The sequence below is a fragment of the Microchirus variegatus genome (assembly GCF_963457635.1).
Source record: "Microchirus variegatus genome assembly, chromosome: 10".
NCBI lineage: Eukaryota > Metazoa > Chordata > Actinopteri > Pleuronectiformes > Soleidae > Microchirus > Microchirus variegatus.
The window spans coordinates 19,781,633-19,797,914 of NC_139811.1; the positions used below are offsets into that span (position 1 = coordinate 19,781,633).

The following is a 16,282-nucleotide window of genomic DNA, read 5'->3' on the forward strand; positions in this document are numbered from 1 at the left end:
GATGTGAAGCCACCATCAACCACTAATAAGAAAAGACCCTGAAGTTACCTGTTGAGAGAGAGAGAGCCATAATATTGTAATCATAAATATGCACTGTACATCAAAATAATGTGGCATGGCATTTATTGTTTTTACCATTTAAGTATTTTTGTTTTAAACTTGTTACAAATTGCAAACCAAACAATAATGATAACTGATAAATTGAAATAAAAAAGGTTGTCTGAAAGCTCATTTACCTTAACCTCAGACATGAAACACTCCACTCATAACTTTACTGCACAAATAATAAATTTTTTTTATGTATTTATGCATATTTCACAATGCAGTATAAGTCAAAGTGGATAATTACACTTCCTTTTTAGTACTCTGTACCACGGCACTTCAATGTTTACTGGTTAATTTTAGTTACTCAGTTGTGAACGTTGTCAAGCAGCTACTCATTTTTACATTTGTTGCTCTGGAATTTTGATTTCTTTGCCAGCGCGATGGCGTCCAGATGGAGGTTGCGGTTGAGAATGGCCGAGCCACAGGTGAGTGCTCCGGCGAGACCACCAGCAAAGCCACAGAGAAACACATCCTGGCCTGTAAGGCAAAGACATGACACGTGCCGAAGCGTCAATCATACACGATACAACCCTGTCAGGGGTCGGGAATCAGAGTGCAAACTGTGGATGGACTGACCTGTTAGGTAGAGGTTCTTCAGTGGAGTCTGAGGTCTCACTGTAGCGCTGAGTTCGGGGTCGAAGCGGGCGATGCCGTGATCCGCGCCATAGATTTCACCTTTGGGGGCTCCAATGTAGTGTGTGTTTGTGATGGGGGTTCCGGCATCAACAAATTCAATCTACACAAACACAAAAACATACATGTTTATATGTGCATCGCGTATTTGAGACTTAACTAAGGCTGTAACAACTAATCAATTATTGATCGTCAACTTCAGCTTCTTAAAAGTGAATATTTTTCGGGTTTCTTTGTATACAAAACAAGACATTTGAACATTATTTGCAGGTTTGAAAAACACCGATCAACGTTTTCAACATTTTATGGCTCAAATGATAGATCATTCATGAAAATAATAATGAGTTGCAGCCCTAGTCACAATTTTCATAAATTAATAAATAAAGTATATATATAATATAATCCCATATACTAAATAAACTAATCTTATTCAATACATTTTCTGCCTTATAAAAATATACATATCCTGCAGTGCTGCTTTAGAGCACACATTTTGCAGTTTTCTATGGAGAATTAGTTCTACTGACTCAAGAATATAAACAAGTCCTTGGAATGAAGTCCATTCATTTTTCTCACATAAAATTAGATTGTAATCCAAGTGCACCATGATAATTCTATTAAAATATCATGTCAATATCAACGTCTGAGAGGATGCATACAGTATGTCCAAGCAGAGAAGGATCATTTAAAAAAACATAATCACTAGGTTTGATTATTTTGTCATGACCCCGAGTCTTTACCTTGTCTCTGGTTATTTTAGGGAAAACGTCCATGACCACCTCCAGGATAGAGTCGATGAAAATCTGTTTCAGCTCCTTGTATTCAGCCCCTCTGTTTGTCACTTTGTCGTCCTTCCATTCCTCAAACCATTTGTAGTTGGCAAAGCTGACCAGACTCAAGGTGGACTTACCTAATGTGAAGGGAAACAATGATAAAGCAACACAATACAGGCTTTTTTAACTGAGAATCCGTATTCAGTTTTATACAGAGCTGAGCTTGCTGCATCTGATGTTCTTATACCTGGTGATCTTTCCTCCCAGGTTGGATCCTTAGCTGATGGAGAGGCAACAAACAGCAGGGGAACCTTTTTAGCAGACTCTTCCCTATTTCCATTTAGATACTGCACCACCCTGTAAATAAAATCACATTTGCTAAATTCTCACACAATTGAATCTAAAACCCATTAAGAGTGACTACAAGGTCATAAAAGTGCAACAAAAAAAAGTAAATTTTAATGTTATCAGCAAATCATTACACCGTACAAATTGATGAAACTTGTCAGTTTGCAGTATATAAGAGACATAATGACAGGCAGTGGATACTAAATTAAACAAAACGTACAGTTCATCAAAGTTGTTCTCAGCAAAGATCCAGTAGTTGTCTGCTTTCAGGCCAAGCTCCTCCTTTGTTCCATTCAGACCCAAAAACACACTCAGGCCACCTTCACCGTTCTTCATCATACCCAGCTGCTTCTGGATGGCTGCAAGACACAACAAATAACACAACTCAGCAAAAAGCTTCGAAACACTGACATTTCATTCATAAAGAATTGGTTTATAAAAGAATATATATATGTATATATATATATATATGCAGTACTGATTTCTTCCTAACCTGGCATGGCCTGGAGCTCTTTCGGCAACAGCTTCTGGTAGGTGTTGAATATTCCAGCATTGGAGATGACCATAGGGGCATGGATGTGGATTTCCTCCTGACCTTTCATGACACTCACACCTTAAGAGCAAAGAAACAGTGAGTCTCCCTTCAGCATGTTATGAATGTGTATCAGCAGGGAAAACAAGTATAACGCATACCGTAAGCTTCCTTGGCCTCATTGAACAAGATTCTGTTCACCGGAGCTCGAACTAGCACGGCACCACCAGCCTTCTCGATGATAGGGATCATATGGTAGGCAATTTCACTGGCTCCACCTTTAGGGTACCAGGCACCATTCAGGTAATGAGTGACCAGCAGGCTGTGCATAGAGAAACTGGCATCTTTGGGCATGTTACCTACAGATTCAGAGAGGGGGAAAACAACTGTGAGCAGCAAAGTCAAAAGCCCCCTTTACACCTGGCATTAAAATACATTTTCTGGGATCGGATTGCATTCGGATAGCATCTGACCACTTGCGAACAGGTGTTAATACATCCCAGGACTGATTGTTATGCGATCTGCCAAAACCACTTCAAGAGGTAGTCGGAGACGCAGAAGACTAGAAGTTTAAATATCTCCAATGTTTCTGCTTGTCAAAACTTCTTCCCATGCAAAGAAGTGGGGAAAAGCATTTGTTGGTATGGCAGCACACAGAAGGGGAGGTGACATGATCAGAGACGCATGTTAATACCAGGTGTAATTGCATGTTGTGAAGCACAATCCAATCGTTATTTGATCACAGAAAACACAAAGAGAAAACCTCATTACATCAATAGAACTGTATGTTGCCTACCGTAGGTGCCAAAGATGTAGGAGAAAACAGCCCGGAGGTCTTTATTCTCTGTCAGTTCATTGACCACTTCTGTCAGGCTGCGTGGCGCCATTTTGAAGAAGAAAGACAGATGCTTGGCCAGGCCAGAGTACACCAGCAGCTTAGCTATGGGAACGGGACATTGCTTCAACATAGCGAGGAGCCAAATGCCCCGGCCAGCTTTCTGGAGATAAAGCACACAGATGAAGAGGATTGAGATGCTGCGTATCTGTGTCATGGACATTGTTTCCTTTGTGTCTTGAGTATACTTTTGCTTCCCAGAGTAAACACTGCTGTTCTGTGTTTTGAATCAAAAACTGGAAAAATGAATCGTTCACAGGAAAAATAGCAGTTACATAGAGATGATACTTAAATGGTTCCACACTATTAAAGAAACTGGCATTCCTTTATCTTTGTGTCATCATCAAGTGAAACTGATGCAACCAAGTCTGGACACAATGTAATACTGTGTGTCAATTCACAAGAGACCTCAATAATTACCCTAACCTTTGATTTACCAACCCTTGAACCTTTGAGAAATGCCAGTGACAGCAACAGAAATCTAGATAATAAAGCATTCATGTGCTAAAGTGCAGTGAGAGAAAAGGCACATGGCCAAGTCTATGTATTCCACTAAGCTCTGATTGATAGTTGTGTTCTTTTTATTTAAGGTGAAACATTCCCCTACCTTGACCAGCCTCATATACTCGTCAATGGCCTTCTCCTCTCCAGGGAAACACTTCTTCAGCTCGTCTGGGAAGCGGTTCCTGCCGCTGTAGATGGGGTAGCAGCGGCGGTTTTCTGGAGGTCCCAGAACGACTTGGTCAAAGGGGTTTTCCAGAGGCTCCCACTGCAGTTGTCCATTGGTCAACTGGTCCAGCATGCAGCGGAAAGGCTTGTGTTCCAGCAGATCCCCGATGTAGTGGATTCCTGAAGAAGCAAAAGGACGGGAACATTTTATGTGATCATACACCAAGATTTTAAACTGTTTTGAACTAAGACACCCATCTTCTTTATTTGCTGAAACAAGAAAATAAGTGCTTCTCACCGACATCAAACTCAAAACCCTTCTCAGTGAATGTGTGACAGCATCCCCCGGCCCGATCGTGCTGCTCCAGAATCAGAACTTTCTTTCCAACTTTGGCCAGCAGCACCCCGAGCCCGAGCCCGCCAATCCCACTGCCGACGATGATAGCATCCAGGTTGTCGGGGACTTTACTGGCCACAAATCCTGATGAAAAAAGGCAACAAATGTTCAAACCATAGCTCAGCTTAGGCGCAAAAGGGCAAATCGACAGTTTTTTTTCACTCTGAGGAATCATACGATATAATAATGGCCTAAAATGGCCTTTTATCCAACATCGAAAGACGAGATTTATTGCCATCAACCACTTAACTGTCTTAGTCAAATGGTGACTTTCATTTTCAAAATGTTGGTTTTAGAGAGATTTTTCCCCCACAAATTTGATTAAGATGGAATAAACGCTGCTCACATATACATCATTCATTCATTAAAGCCACAAGAGAAAAGGCATAAAAAACACCAAAGAAACACCAGTACTGGACATGAGATAAAGCAGCGATAGGATTTTTAGTTTTAGTTTTTTTTAACAGTGCAATCAAAACAGAAAAAAAACAAAATTAATGTAACTGTAAAATTATACCACTAAAGTAATTTGGCCTAAAGATAAACAAAATATTTATGACAATTATGTCAATTTAAGGGAGCTGCAGCTAATCTCCTTGTAATTTCTAATGAGGAACAACAACTGTGGGGTACTGTAACTGATATTTTTGTCAATGCACTTTTTTGTCCCCAGAGTCCAGAACCAGACATAATAACACATCTCAGTCCTCTCACATGGCAGCAGCTGGACGCATTTATTTAATCATGAAGACATGGTCAGGACGACCCGCTGAAGTTCAAACAGAGCATCAGAATGTTTGTTGGTGCCAGAGTATTTCAAAAACTGCTGATCTGCTGGGATTTTCCATTGAATTTGTCCACCGTTTGCTTGAAAAGTATTCTATCTACTTATATAAAACAGTGGTCAGTGTTGTAATATAACAAATACGTCGTTACAGTACTTACTTTGTCATTCATATTTCGAGCAACTTTTATTTTTACTCCACTACATTTCCTCTAACTATCTTGGTTATTCATTACTACCAAATAAAATCAGAAGAAGAAGAGTTGGTAATGGTCTGTATGGTCTGTATTTATATAGAGCTGTAGACAAGCAGGGACAGGAATTTAACACACAAACTACCACTGAGCCACCATTGCTCAATCCTAATTCCTTACCTTTTTAATATTTTTATTTCCTAAACTTAAGTACATTTTACATCAGATAATTACTTGTGACACTTAAGTACAGTAAATCTCATGTACTTTTAAGATTTTTACTAAACTTTAAGAAATATCCTAAAAAGTGACTTCAACTTGGACCAAAGTCATTTTCTGGTTAGATACGTGTTCTTTTTAAATGGAAGTATCCATGTATGGTATTTTATACAAAACTGACTGCAATAGTGTGTGTGTGTAATAGTGTGTAATGTAAAAAAAAAAAAAAAGGAAAAACTTGCAGCCATATTAGGTGACATTTGCCTTACTTTATTATGTAATATGTGCACGTGTGTGAAATAAGGAGTGGAGTTTGTTTAACTTCAGGAGGAAGTTCGTGCTGCAGAAAAAGTCGAACTCACCTTGTTTGAGCACTTTATTTTTCTCTTTCTTGTTGAGGACCATCTTCTTCAGCGGTTCACGCGTGTCCCTGTCAAAGGGGTTCGGTCCAGAGCCGCTGAGGACATACTTTAATATAAATACGACCACGGCGACACCGACGAGCGCGACGCTGAGCCACATTGTGTCGCAGTTAGGACAACTGCAGCGAGGACAATGACAGCAGGACTGCGGGGACAGATGTGTCAAACTCTACTGTCCACTGTCGTCTCTTCCGCGTTAAGCCCCGCCTACCCGCAGCTCCTCTCGTCAGCCAATCAGAGGCAGCACTGAGATACGCTTGGACCAATCAACTCAACGCATACGCCGACTGTGATTTACTATTAAAAATTAAATCATGAAATTATTATTTTTATTTTTTATATATATACGTGCATTTTTCACATTTACTGTTTTACAAAAAACAGGGGGACATGTAGAAAATTACATTATTTCTTGATTACAAAGTCAAATTAGACATAATTATGAGACACAAATCACCAGAGACACAACAATACAATACTACCACGATTTTGCAAAATACTATTTGTTAGTATTTGTTACAAATACTCTCAGCTCTAGTGAGAAATTTGGCACCATCTAGTGGACTGAATTTATTGATTTATTTCTAACATCAGTTTTAAAAAAAGGTTATATATATATACATAATATTGCCACACAATATATCGCAATATTTCACTGTAAACTATTTCAATTGGTAGATATTTCACTACAGAAAAGACTAAATTACTTAAAATTATTGGCCCAAGCACTCCCTATATTTTCAGCATGTTGCCAAGTTCCATAAATATGCCACACATCTCAAAATTATGACTTAGAATCTCACAATAGTGGCAGAAAAGAGTTTTGATATTTATGTAGTCTTAATGAGCAAAAGTTGTTCTTTTAAAGGTGCTATATAAATTTGACCTTGACATTAGTATTAATGTCTCAGGACCACGACTCATGTGTGCCCTGATTTAAAGGCACATTTCATCCGACTTGATCACCTCCCTCCCGCAAGAACACACAAAAACCTCACAGTTGACTTCTAGATTTTATTTTTTTTCCTTTTTTTCTTTGCTCAAAAAAAAAAGAAAAATCACCTGCATGTTCACATTTGTTTCCTGCAATGCCATGAGACCCATTATGTTTTTATTTTCTTCATTCACTTTCACACCCGTATGCAGAATAGAACCAACAACTCACACAGGAAACACTTTGTTTGCGTCATCTTCACAGGCCCAGCTACAACACCCACCAAGAAAAGTCAAATTAGAACCGATGGAAACAGCGTATTCACTTTAAGATACCGTATGAAGTGAAATGTTACCCACGAGACTCACATTTCAGATGTCTTAATAAAACCGCACGCTTGTCGTAACTTTATAACCGTGTCCTAATAAATAGTATAAGATCATTTTATTAAATGAGACAAAGACATGTTTGATTAAGCCTTTATCAAGCAAAAAGTCTGACACAGTGCTTAAAATGTACATATAAACCTGTCCCCTGGGAGTTTCACACTTTCCTTTTGGGTATGTCTGTCTATATTATTTGTTATTATTATTATTTTTTTAGACTTGATGTGAGATTTCACAAGAAAAATCTGCACAGTTCCAAAAAAAAAGTAGAATTTAAAATCACTGTAAAGTATTTTCAGTCTCTTATTTTGACCCAAGCCCTTGAAACATTGAGAATAATGATCAATATTTAAATTACTCCCGGTTAACATTGTAACTGGGACAAAGTTAAATCCGATTCCTGCTCACAACACGTGCTGATTAAACACCATCAAAATGTCTTTCTGCCTCTCTGTAGCAGTCAAAGCTCAACCAAAAACGATTCAAATTATTCTCCTCCAGTCAAGTTGGTGTGTTATTACTAGTCAGTTTCTTTCTCCTGCATCTCCTTAGTTAGTGCAGTAAGCTCATGAAAGTTAATACAGATGAGGAAACCTCTGGACTACGTGCACCAGTTCTGGGAAACACATCTTCAAGCAGAGTGGGACATCTTTAGAAGGACTTTTGGAACAGAGGGTTAGATGAGAAATAACTTTAAAAAAAGACCTGGTCAACGCATGATGAGAGAAGTCTTAGCAGAGACCCTTATCCGGTGTCACATTTGGTATTTATTACCTCATCTTTTTGAGCCTCTACTGTGTTTTAGTTGCAAAGAAAAAGCACATAACATTTCGAATACAATAAAAACCTTCTCATCTGTATGTGTTGGGGCATAATCCGCAATTTTGTTTGACAATTATTTACAATTATTGAACAGTTTGAAAGAATGCCCAATGTGAGTGTTTGGCACAGAGTTAATCTGTGCGACTGTTCTCGTGTGTATGTGTTTGGTACAGTCACGACAGCTTTCAGATGCGACACAGTTGTTTTGCGATGGCAACTACAATGGCTTAAGGTCCATGTGACTGAGGCAGGAGAAAGAGCTGAGGAGTCTTCTCAGCTCTCCACGCCTGGCAGCGGTAGTGCAGGTATCAAAGTTCAAAAGGTCAAAAAGTAAAAATGGGCGGTGGGTTTTCCTTTCCTGGAGCAGGAAGTCATCAGTCCATCCGTCAGGTGGTCAGTGCGATGGTGGTGCGGTCTCCTGGTCTGTTGGTGACACTCACTTATGATGTAGAGGGAGGTCACTGCAGCACCAACCCAACCTGAGAAGAAAGAAGTAGGGGCTGTTAGGAAAGTAGTTTCTTTAAAAGACATAAACACAAAATACACAATACAATTGCTAACAAGTCAAAACCAATAAAGACAACATACCCCAGATTATTTATCAAAACTGACAATACACAGCTAGCACTGTCGCCTCTACAGCAAGAAGACCTGGGTTATCGACCTGTTCAGAACAAGGGTCTTTCTGCATTGTGGTTTGCATGTTTTCGCCGGGTTCTCCGGCTTCCTCCCACAGTCCAAAAACATACAATATGGGGATTAGGTAAATTGGACACTCTAAATTGGATGATGGACATCTAGATGGACTGGCGGTCTGTCCATCGCGTACCCCGCCTTTCGCCCTATGTCGGCTGGGATTGTCACAGCCACCCCCCAATGCCCCTCGTGTGGAGAATAAAGCAGTAGAAGATGGTTGGACACACAATAATTGGCAATAATAAGATGGATTAACCAACAAATGGGCCTCCAATGTCGTACTTTACAGAGTTCACACTCATTTCCATATCCTTATATACTTTGATCACTGAGCTGTACATGTCTGAGTACCAGGGGATGTCGTTAAAACCTCAAGCAAGTTTACATAGTGACCATTCGCTTAGTTGCCTCTTTTGAACACACACACACACAACAATAATAATAATAAACACGGTACAAACATTTCACGACATGGACCCTAGCAGACCTGTGTGAACATGCGGACGTGGACAGTATGACAGTGAAGCCTAAAGCAAGCAATAGGGACAGTGCTTTGATTGAGGACTTTGTAGTGGTGACTACACAAAAATACATATTTTACTGATCATCTATTCCATGGGTATTTGATTTTTAAGTCTGGGATTCAGGTATTCCCATCCTCCAGACACAGAGGCCATTAAGCAGTGTTTCCACCAGATGGAACAGTTTGGTATATATTTCTTACAGTACCCTTCCCTTGGGGTACCAGAGTAACGGTAGACCCACGACAGTTAGCTGATTGGGCGACAGAAAAACATCATTACCTAGCGACTGGTGTTTCTTTAACACCTGCAGTCTGTTCTCATTCTGAGACAAACAGCAACATAGCACACTGGTACAACATCCAGCTACATATCGCTCCAATGCGGGCACCCCGTCTACCAAGTAAAGGCACCTTTCTCATGCGCTTTCAAGCTCAGGGTTTAATCCACTGCCTAGTGTTCTTAATGTAATTTCAGTATACGCCGTCAAAAGATAAACAAAACTCTGAACTCCGTTGATTTAACATTTGCAATTTTAACCGCAGCTATAATGCAGTGGTACGTAACGTTGGCACATCTACACCTGCTCAACCAGGAGAGGAAGATGGTGAGGGAGAGCAGCACAAAGCACTGACAGTAATAGATGGTATAGTCATTATAAAAAGATTTTGCCCAAGAAAATGTACCTTTTCTGACCCCATACTGGGACACTTCCAATTGTAGAGATAATACTGGAGGTTCCCGTCGCCGATGCCAAACTTTAGCTTCTCCAAGAAAGTCTTGTTTTCCATTAGATCCAGTGCATTGAAGACATCAAACCCTTTCTGGATAAGACAAGGTGAGAAGACAAATGAGAGTTAACTTAAAAAGTATATTAAAAAAAAAAAAAGCGCCAGTGTGTAACTTCTGTCACCAAAACACCATCAGTGACAACATGACTTCAATGTAGTGGGTAAAATGACACACTACAGCTTTAACAGAACAAGCATGCGTGGGTTGAAGAGAAACGCACCCATTTGGCCAAGATGAGGGCGTCAGACATCAGGTCGAGCAGTGTGGTGGTGGTGTGCACGTTGTAGAAGGAGTACGCTGCCTTTAGACTGCGGTGCACGGGGTGATTCATGATGGTAGAGGGCAATGTGTAAAAACTCAGAAGATCTGTCACTTTGCCATCGTTCTGTCAAGAGAGCATACACCTTTATGAAATCTACTGCTGTGTAAAACATGATAGAAGGACACAATGTGTCATAAAAGTTTTTTTTTACCTCTACCACATAAGTGTCAATAATATTCTCCTGGGGCAGCAGCCAGTGTTCCACCTCTTCCGGGCTCATGACAGGAACCAGGCTGAACAGGTTCAAGTACTCACGGAGGAGGCGATGCACAAGTGGCACATCCTTCTTGGTCATTGGCCGCAGACCCGATGTCTTCGGAGCCTGAGGGAGAAGACATGGATGAGGATTAAGGCTCGTTGGAAGAGATACGAGACAGATTTAAATGCAGTGAATGTGTATTGTGAGACTGTCTGCATTTTCACCAACCTCAGGCAGACGGTACAACTTCATGGTGCGCTGCATAGTCATGTTCCTGCTCAGGTGAGAGAACTTCACCTCGATTAGTTTGCGTGGGTTCAGAGAACGATGCCAGTACCTAAGCGAAGAAATATTATTAAATAAGCATTAAACAACAACGTAAGATGAAAAGCAGAGTGCACGACTCTGTAAAACTTACCTGCAGGTGCCTACAGGTTTGGGCAGTACCACTCCAGCGGTGTACACCGCCTGAAAGATGCCCTGCAGGTTGACCCGTCTGGTGATCTCTCTGATCAGAACCGGAGCGACTCGCTTGGAGCGAAGCTTCTTGTGGACACAGAGGAAATTGATCTCGACCATTTTCTTTTCTCTAAAAACAAAAACAAAAAAAAAACAACAAAAAAAAAAACCATGAGTAAATGAACAAACTCTCAGCACCACAACATTTTGTTGTTACATTTTAGGGTAACTTCTGCATAAGGACAACAAAGTTTGTGTCTTTGGATGCTGTTGTGTGGCTTACGCGTCATAGATGCGGATAGAAGCAGGAATGGCACTGATAAAGCCCACCAGCTTCTGGTTGGAGTTAACCCTCACTCCACAGTGCCACTGGGGCAGCCAGCCAGGAGGCCGCAAGGCCCTGAAAGAGACAAAAGTCAGTACAATGCAACAGATCATCCCACAGTGTCCTTCATTAAAAATGCCACAAAGCACATTACTAACTTTCGATTTCACATCTTTCTCAGGTGTAAAAAAATAATCAAATATATATAAATATATATATTTATATATATATATCTCAGAGACATGACATGAATTACCAGAGGAGGAAGTCAGGCGAGTAGTCAAATCTGAACATGTTGTCATCATCTTCCACATAGTTCTCGTTGAGGAGAGTGTACAGTTCCTTGAGCTGGTTTAGGAGGAGAAGACATTTAAGATGTATTCAAAAGCAGAAAAAATAAATGAATAAGAGCATATGTGCTAAGTCCAGATTCATGAAACATTCATACTAATACTAAAATTCCACTTCCTTACCACAGCAGAATCTCCCAGGTCGAGGGTGTCCCAGCTGAAGCCCTGTGGAAGGCTGTAGGGCTCCTCTCGGATTTGGTCTTTATCCGGCTCAATGCATCCGTGTGATGTCACCGTCTCCCCTGAAAGAAAACGAGAAAATGTCAGGAAACAGGGTGTAGAAACATACCAGTCCAACTCCCACTCAGTTGGATAAGAGCTTTGAGATATGACTAATGACATACCTAGCTTGGGCACAGGTTGTGTATCCCAAAATTGATAACTCCTCCGACTTGCCTCTTCCATGGTTTTGGCAGGGCCTTGGCCGACAGAGAACAGTTCAATAGCCTTTTGGATCTCCTGTAGCTTATCAGCTGGCAATGAATTCACCTGTTTGCAAAGCAAATAACAGTTAATTCAACCCTGTAGTAGCGCTGACACAGTAAATCATATCTTTACAGATTTAACTTGGATGAACAGATCATTTAACACAAAAATCTAAAACATGCATGTACCTTGGCAAGGGTGTCCTGAGCTGCCTCTGTGGCACCAGTTTTCTTCTTCTTTTTCTGCCTCTTCTTCTTCTTCTTGGCACCAGTGTCGTCAGCCAGACCCCTGTCACTGAAACAGGACAGAAATAGAAGGCATCTGTGTTAGTCTGCCATCCCAGAGAAAAGCCACAGCCTCTACAAAAGGTTTTTCTACCTATAATACACTTACAACGCAATAGCCAGGGTGATTAAAGATGCTTTATAAACACTTCGCCAAGTAAAATATTGTTTAAAAACGTACACGTTGTACCAAAAGTAGATTTTAATTAAAGCAGATGTAGAACACTTTGTGTCAAACTACACACAGGTTTCCTGTGTTTTAACTATAAATTAAGATGATATTAATTTATAATATTTAATTTGACACTGTGTTCACTGCTTCACAGAGTCCAGCTTTTATCCAACCTCAAACACACCATCACATCAGTCAAATAAAGATGACAAATCAAATGGTGAAGACAGAGTCAGAGAGCAATACACATTTTCAGTACATTAACTTCTCTTTTTAGCTTTAAATAAACTAGCTGTGTATTACTATTTTAGTGCAAGATTTTAGTGGAAACTAAAATAGTAACAATTCTAATTATTTAAAATACTATTTCATTTCAGGAGTGAAATAAAGTATTGGTTATTCATTGTTGAGCACAGTCAAACACAGTTTGGTTGCCTTAACGGTGTCAATCCTAGGTTAAGATAAACAACTATTACGACATAAAAAGGTGTGATATTAATGTGTAGGACAGACATTAAAAATGATAAAATATGGACATCAGACTGCAGTCTAGCAGCTGCAACCCCCTCCCACAACCCTCTGTGTCATAACCCGCTTTCCTGATCAGTTTAAACCTAAGGAGGCACACATCCCCACCACCTATCCAATCTTCTAGCCTGTGAGAGCATGAATACTTACAGAGGATAATCCTATTAGCGCCCAAGAGAAGAGAGAGAGGCAGAGAACTTAAGTGCAACACCAGCACAGATGGTGAATCACATGACCTGTGGAGGAAGGTTGTGTGGCTTCTACACGGTGTGGACATATGTATGTACAGGGGGTCAGTGACTGACTGGGACAATGGACAACAAAGCATTCAATAGTTTTTGTTTCTACGGGCTTCCATTTCAGCAGAGCAGACCAGTTAACAGTCCGAACACTTCTTTGTTTCTGTGTGTGAAAGAGGGAAATATGTTGCCGTTTACAAAAAAACAGTGACGCTCACATTTCCATCAGATAAAATGGGGTTAAGATTTTCACCTTTAAGCAGTGGTAGGTCCCATTTTTGTGTAGATTCTCAAAAGAAACAATAAAGTATTTCACTTCTTTAGGTGCCTGGAACTTTAAGTCTTAACAGGACTCACATAACCAATAAGATTTGTTTTTAAGCATTAAAAACTGAGCGAACGAGCCAGGTTTGAAAAATCAATCTGGTTTTAATATTAACGTCAATAATGCAGCCACCCTATTAATATGTGCATCTCCCTTACATGATAATCAAGTGGCTGCTAATGATGAAGAGTATCAATATCAGGGTTGCTATATGCGAGCCAGGCACTGGATTTACTTGGTGATTATTTATGTGGCACCATCTGACCCGATCCATTTTATCAAAACCACCGACTGATCTCACCACTCAGGACACACTGAAGACTATAACATATAGTCGTACAAGTAGCTACTTGTTTCTTTACTGAGGTCACGAGAGGGGATGGCACAAATATCATCAAGCATTGCGACAAAAAGCAGTCGCAGTAAGACGATCAAGAATTTCCTTTGCAGAGAAAATTGTAAATCAAGGAAATCATTAATAATTAATGTCAGACACTTGCCAACATACAGTCCTAGTCATTTATTTCCAAGTGCCAGAGGGGCAGTCTGCATCATTCCAGTCACTCCAGTAACCCATTATCATTATTTGTTTTCACCCTTTAATAGTCATTAAAAATATATGTATCCTAAGTAACAGGTTTTTGAAACATGGCAACATTTTGAGGCTTTCTCCCCCATATATGATTTTTATATCATTATTTAAATCAGTTTCCTAATGAAGGTTTGCATTCGTTTATCATTTTATACTCCATTTTCATTCCATGAAAAAGCCCCAATACAATTTTTAAATGTTTTGAGGCCTGTATCCACTCTGTAGGCTGAAATAAAAATTCACAACAAAGCAATTCCAGATATTAGTTTTTCCCCCCCCCCAAGTACTTTATCAACATGATATCCCAGTTGTAAACATCTAAAGAAGTCCTGCAAGCCATACTGCTCCCTCAATGCTTAAAGGCTTATAAGTGAGGATTTTTCAAAGAAATCCAAATACATAGAAACCTTGGTTATGCCATTTTTAAAAAAAGTTGCATCCAGTTGACATGGAGTGAAACTCGGGTCCTAGGCCTTTCTAAACCCACTTATTTCTAATTGATTTACCCACTTAAAACCAGGTTTTGAGTGCAACTTCCAAGGGTTAGGAATTTCTCCAAGTTGCTGTTTCAATTCAGGCTCTGCAGAGGGGCAGTACCTGAGCATTGGGATTCACTTGACTTCCATATTGCTAAAATACAAAATCATTTTCAAATGCACACTTCCATATTTCATAACATGGTGATAAGCAGAGACACTTCTCCTATCATCCCATGTCTGGTCACAACCCAGAAATGTTTGCACTGCAGCATTTAAGCAACACATTCTCTCCCCATTTCCTCCCACAAAATCCGCAGGACACGCCTTTATATTAGCAAACTTCAACTCATTGGTAAACATTGACAAAAGCCAGTGTCAGGCAAGGTGGAGTTCTCATTAAAGCCCGTTCTTAGTGAGAGCCACTCGGAGCCATGGTGATTTAAATGCCGTCACATTTCTGCCATTTATCGGTAAAATAACACGCTTTGCAGACACTCCACATTGAAGGACATGCATCCCAACTGTAATGCATGTGTAACAACACGCGGACGAGGCTTGTTTCACTTTTACTTGGCTCTTGTTTGCCCCGAAATCCAAGCACAGACAATAGCGTTTTTGACAGCTATGATAGCATGGAAGCTAAATCCTAGCCTAGCTCGTGTCAACCGAGATTGCCATGTCTTGCCCCGGCAACGGCATGCAGGGGGTATCAACAAAACTGTCAACGTGATAAAAAATTATTCGAGTTTTTAATACCAAGCCGTTAAATTGCCAGGAAATGTTAAATGTCATAAGGTATTTCCACCCCCATCCTACGCCTTGCTATCAGTGCTATAGCACGGCGCTAGTAAACCACACCCACATTTGCAATAAAACTCACTCCCAGCCAATCACAACACAGAACAGATGAGTGACCGTGGCTCCAAGCCAATAGGGTAAACTCAAGTGGGCGGGACACCTCGGTACGATCGTTGGCTGTCCATCCCCGTATGCATACCGTGACTTTACTTTACAGCCGCTTTGCTGGATTAAACTGCGCCGGGACGACTTTTACATGACCGCGGCACAAAGCGTGTCATCTTACCCGTCGTCAGACTGGTGCTCTTCATTCTCACAGTCGCTGCAATGCCCGTGGTCCTCTACATCTTGACTCTCCGGCATCGGTGCTGTCTCATTCTCATCCGCCATCTTCATCCAGGAAGTGATGAGGCCACCGCGTGTTGTCGACGCCTTTAAACCCGCCTCGGTGTTATTGGCTCTCATCTGTCCGCCTCTTTCTCCCTCAGACTTTCCCCCTTACAGTACAAACATGTTCACAGCGCTGCAGGGACGGTTTAAGTCCAAACTTCAGCCCTTAACTTAAACGACCCCAGGACTCAACAGTGTAGTATATTCACTTGATTTGTGGAGGAAGTTTAAAGGTAGATAAAGGTCTTTCATATTAGGTAATAAAGCGCATA

At 40.5% G+C, this 16,282-nt stretch overlaps 2 protein-coding genes across 2 annotated transcripts; both read right to left on the reverse strand.

Annotated features, from left to right (window-relative positions):
• Nucleotides 1-261: 261 nt before the first annotated feature.
• retsat.2 (retinol saturase, tandem duplicate 2) lies at nt 262-6,071 on the reverse strand (the record flags this gene model as incomplete). Its single annotated transcript, XM_083895790.1, has 11 exons — nt 262-582; nt 682-841; nt 1,479-1,648; nt 1,759-1,868; nt 2,080-2,218; nt 2,353-2,472; nt 2,553-2,750; nt 3,188-3,389; nt 3,894-4,135; nt 4,254-4,436; nt 5,912-6,071. 11 exons carry the CDS (start codon nt 6,069-6,071, stop codon nt 434-436), a joined length of 1,833 nt encoding a protein of 610 aa, XP_083751916.1. The 3' UTR covers nt 262-433.
• Nucleotides 6,072-6,983: 912 nt separating this feature from the next.
• Nucleotides 6,984-16,085, reverse strand: nmt1a (N-myristoyltransferase 1a; the record flags this gene model as incomplete). The annotated part of the gene is made up of 12 exons (XM_083895867.1): nt 6,984-8,592; nt 10,017-10,154; nt 10,343-10,507; nt 10,596-10,766; nt 10,872-10,980; nt 11,062-11,232; nt 11,386-11,502; nt 11,684-11,775; nt 11,901-12,019; nt 12,122-12,266; nt 12,392-12,497; nt 15,907-16,085. 12 exons carry the CDS (start codon nt 16,083-16,085, stop codon nt 8,572-8,574), a joined length of 1,533 nt encoding a protein of 510 aa, XP_083751993.1. The 3' UTR covers nt 6,984-8,571.
• Nucleotides 16,086-16,282: the final 197 nt, after the last annotated feature.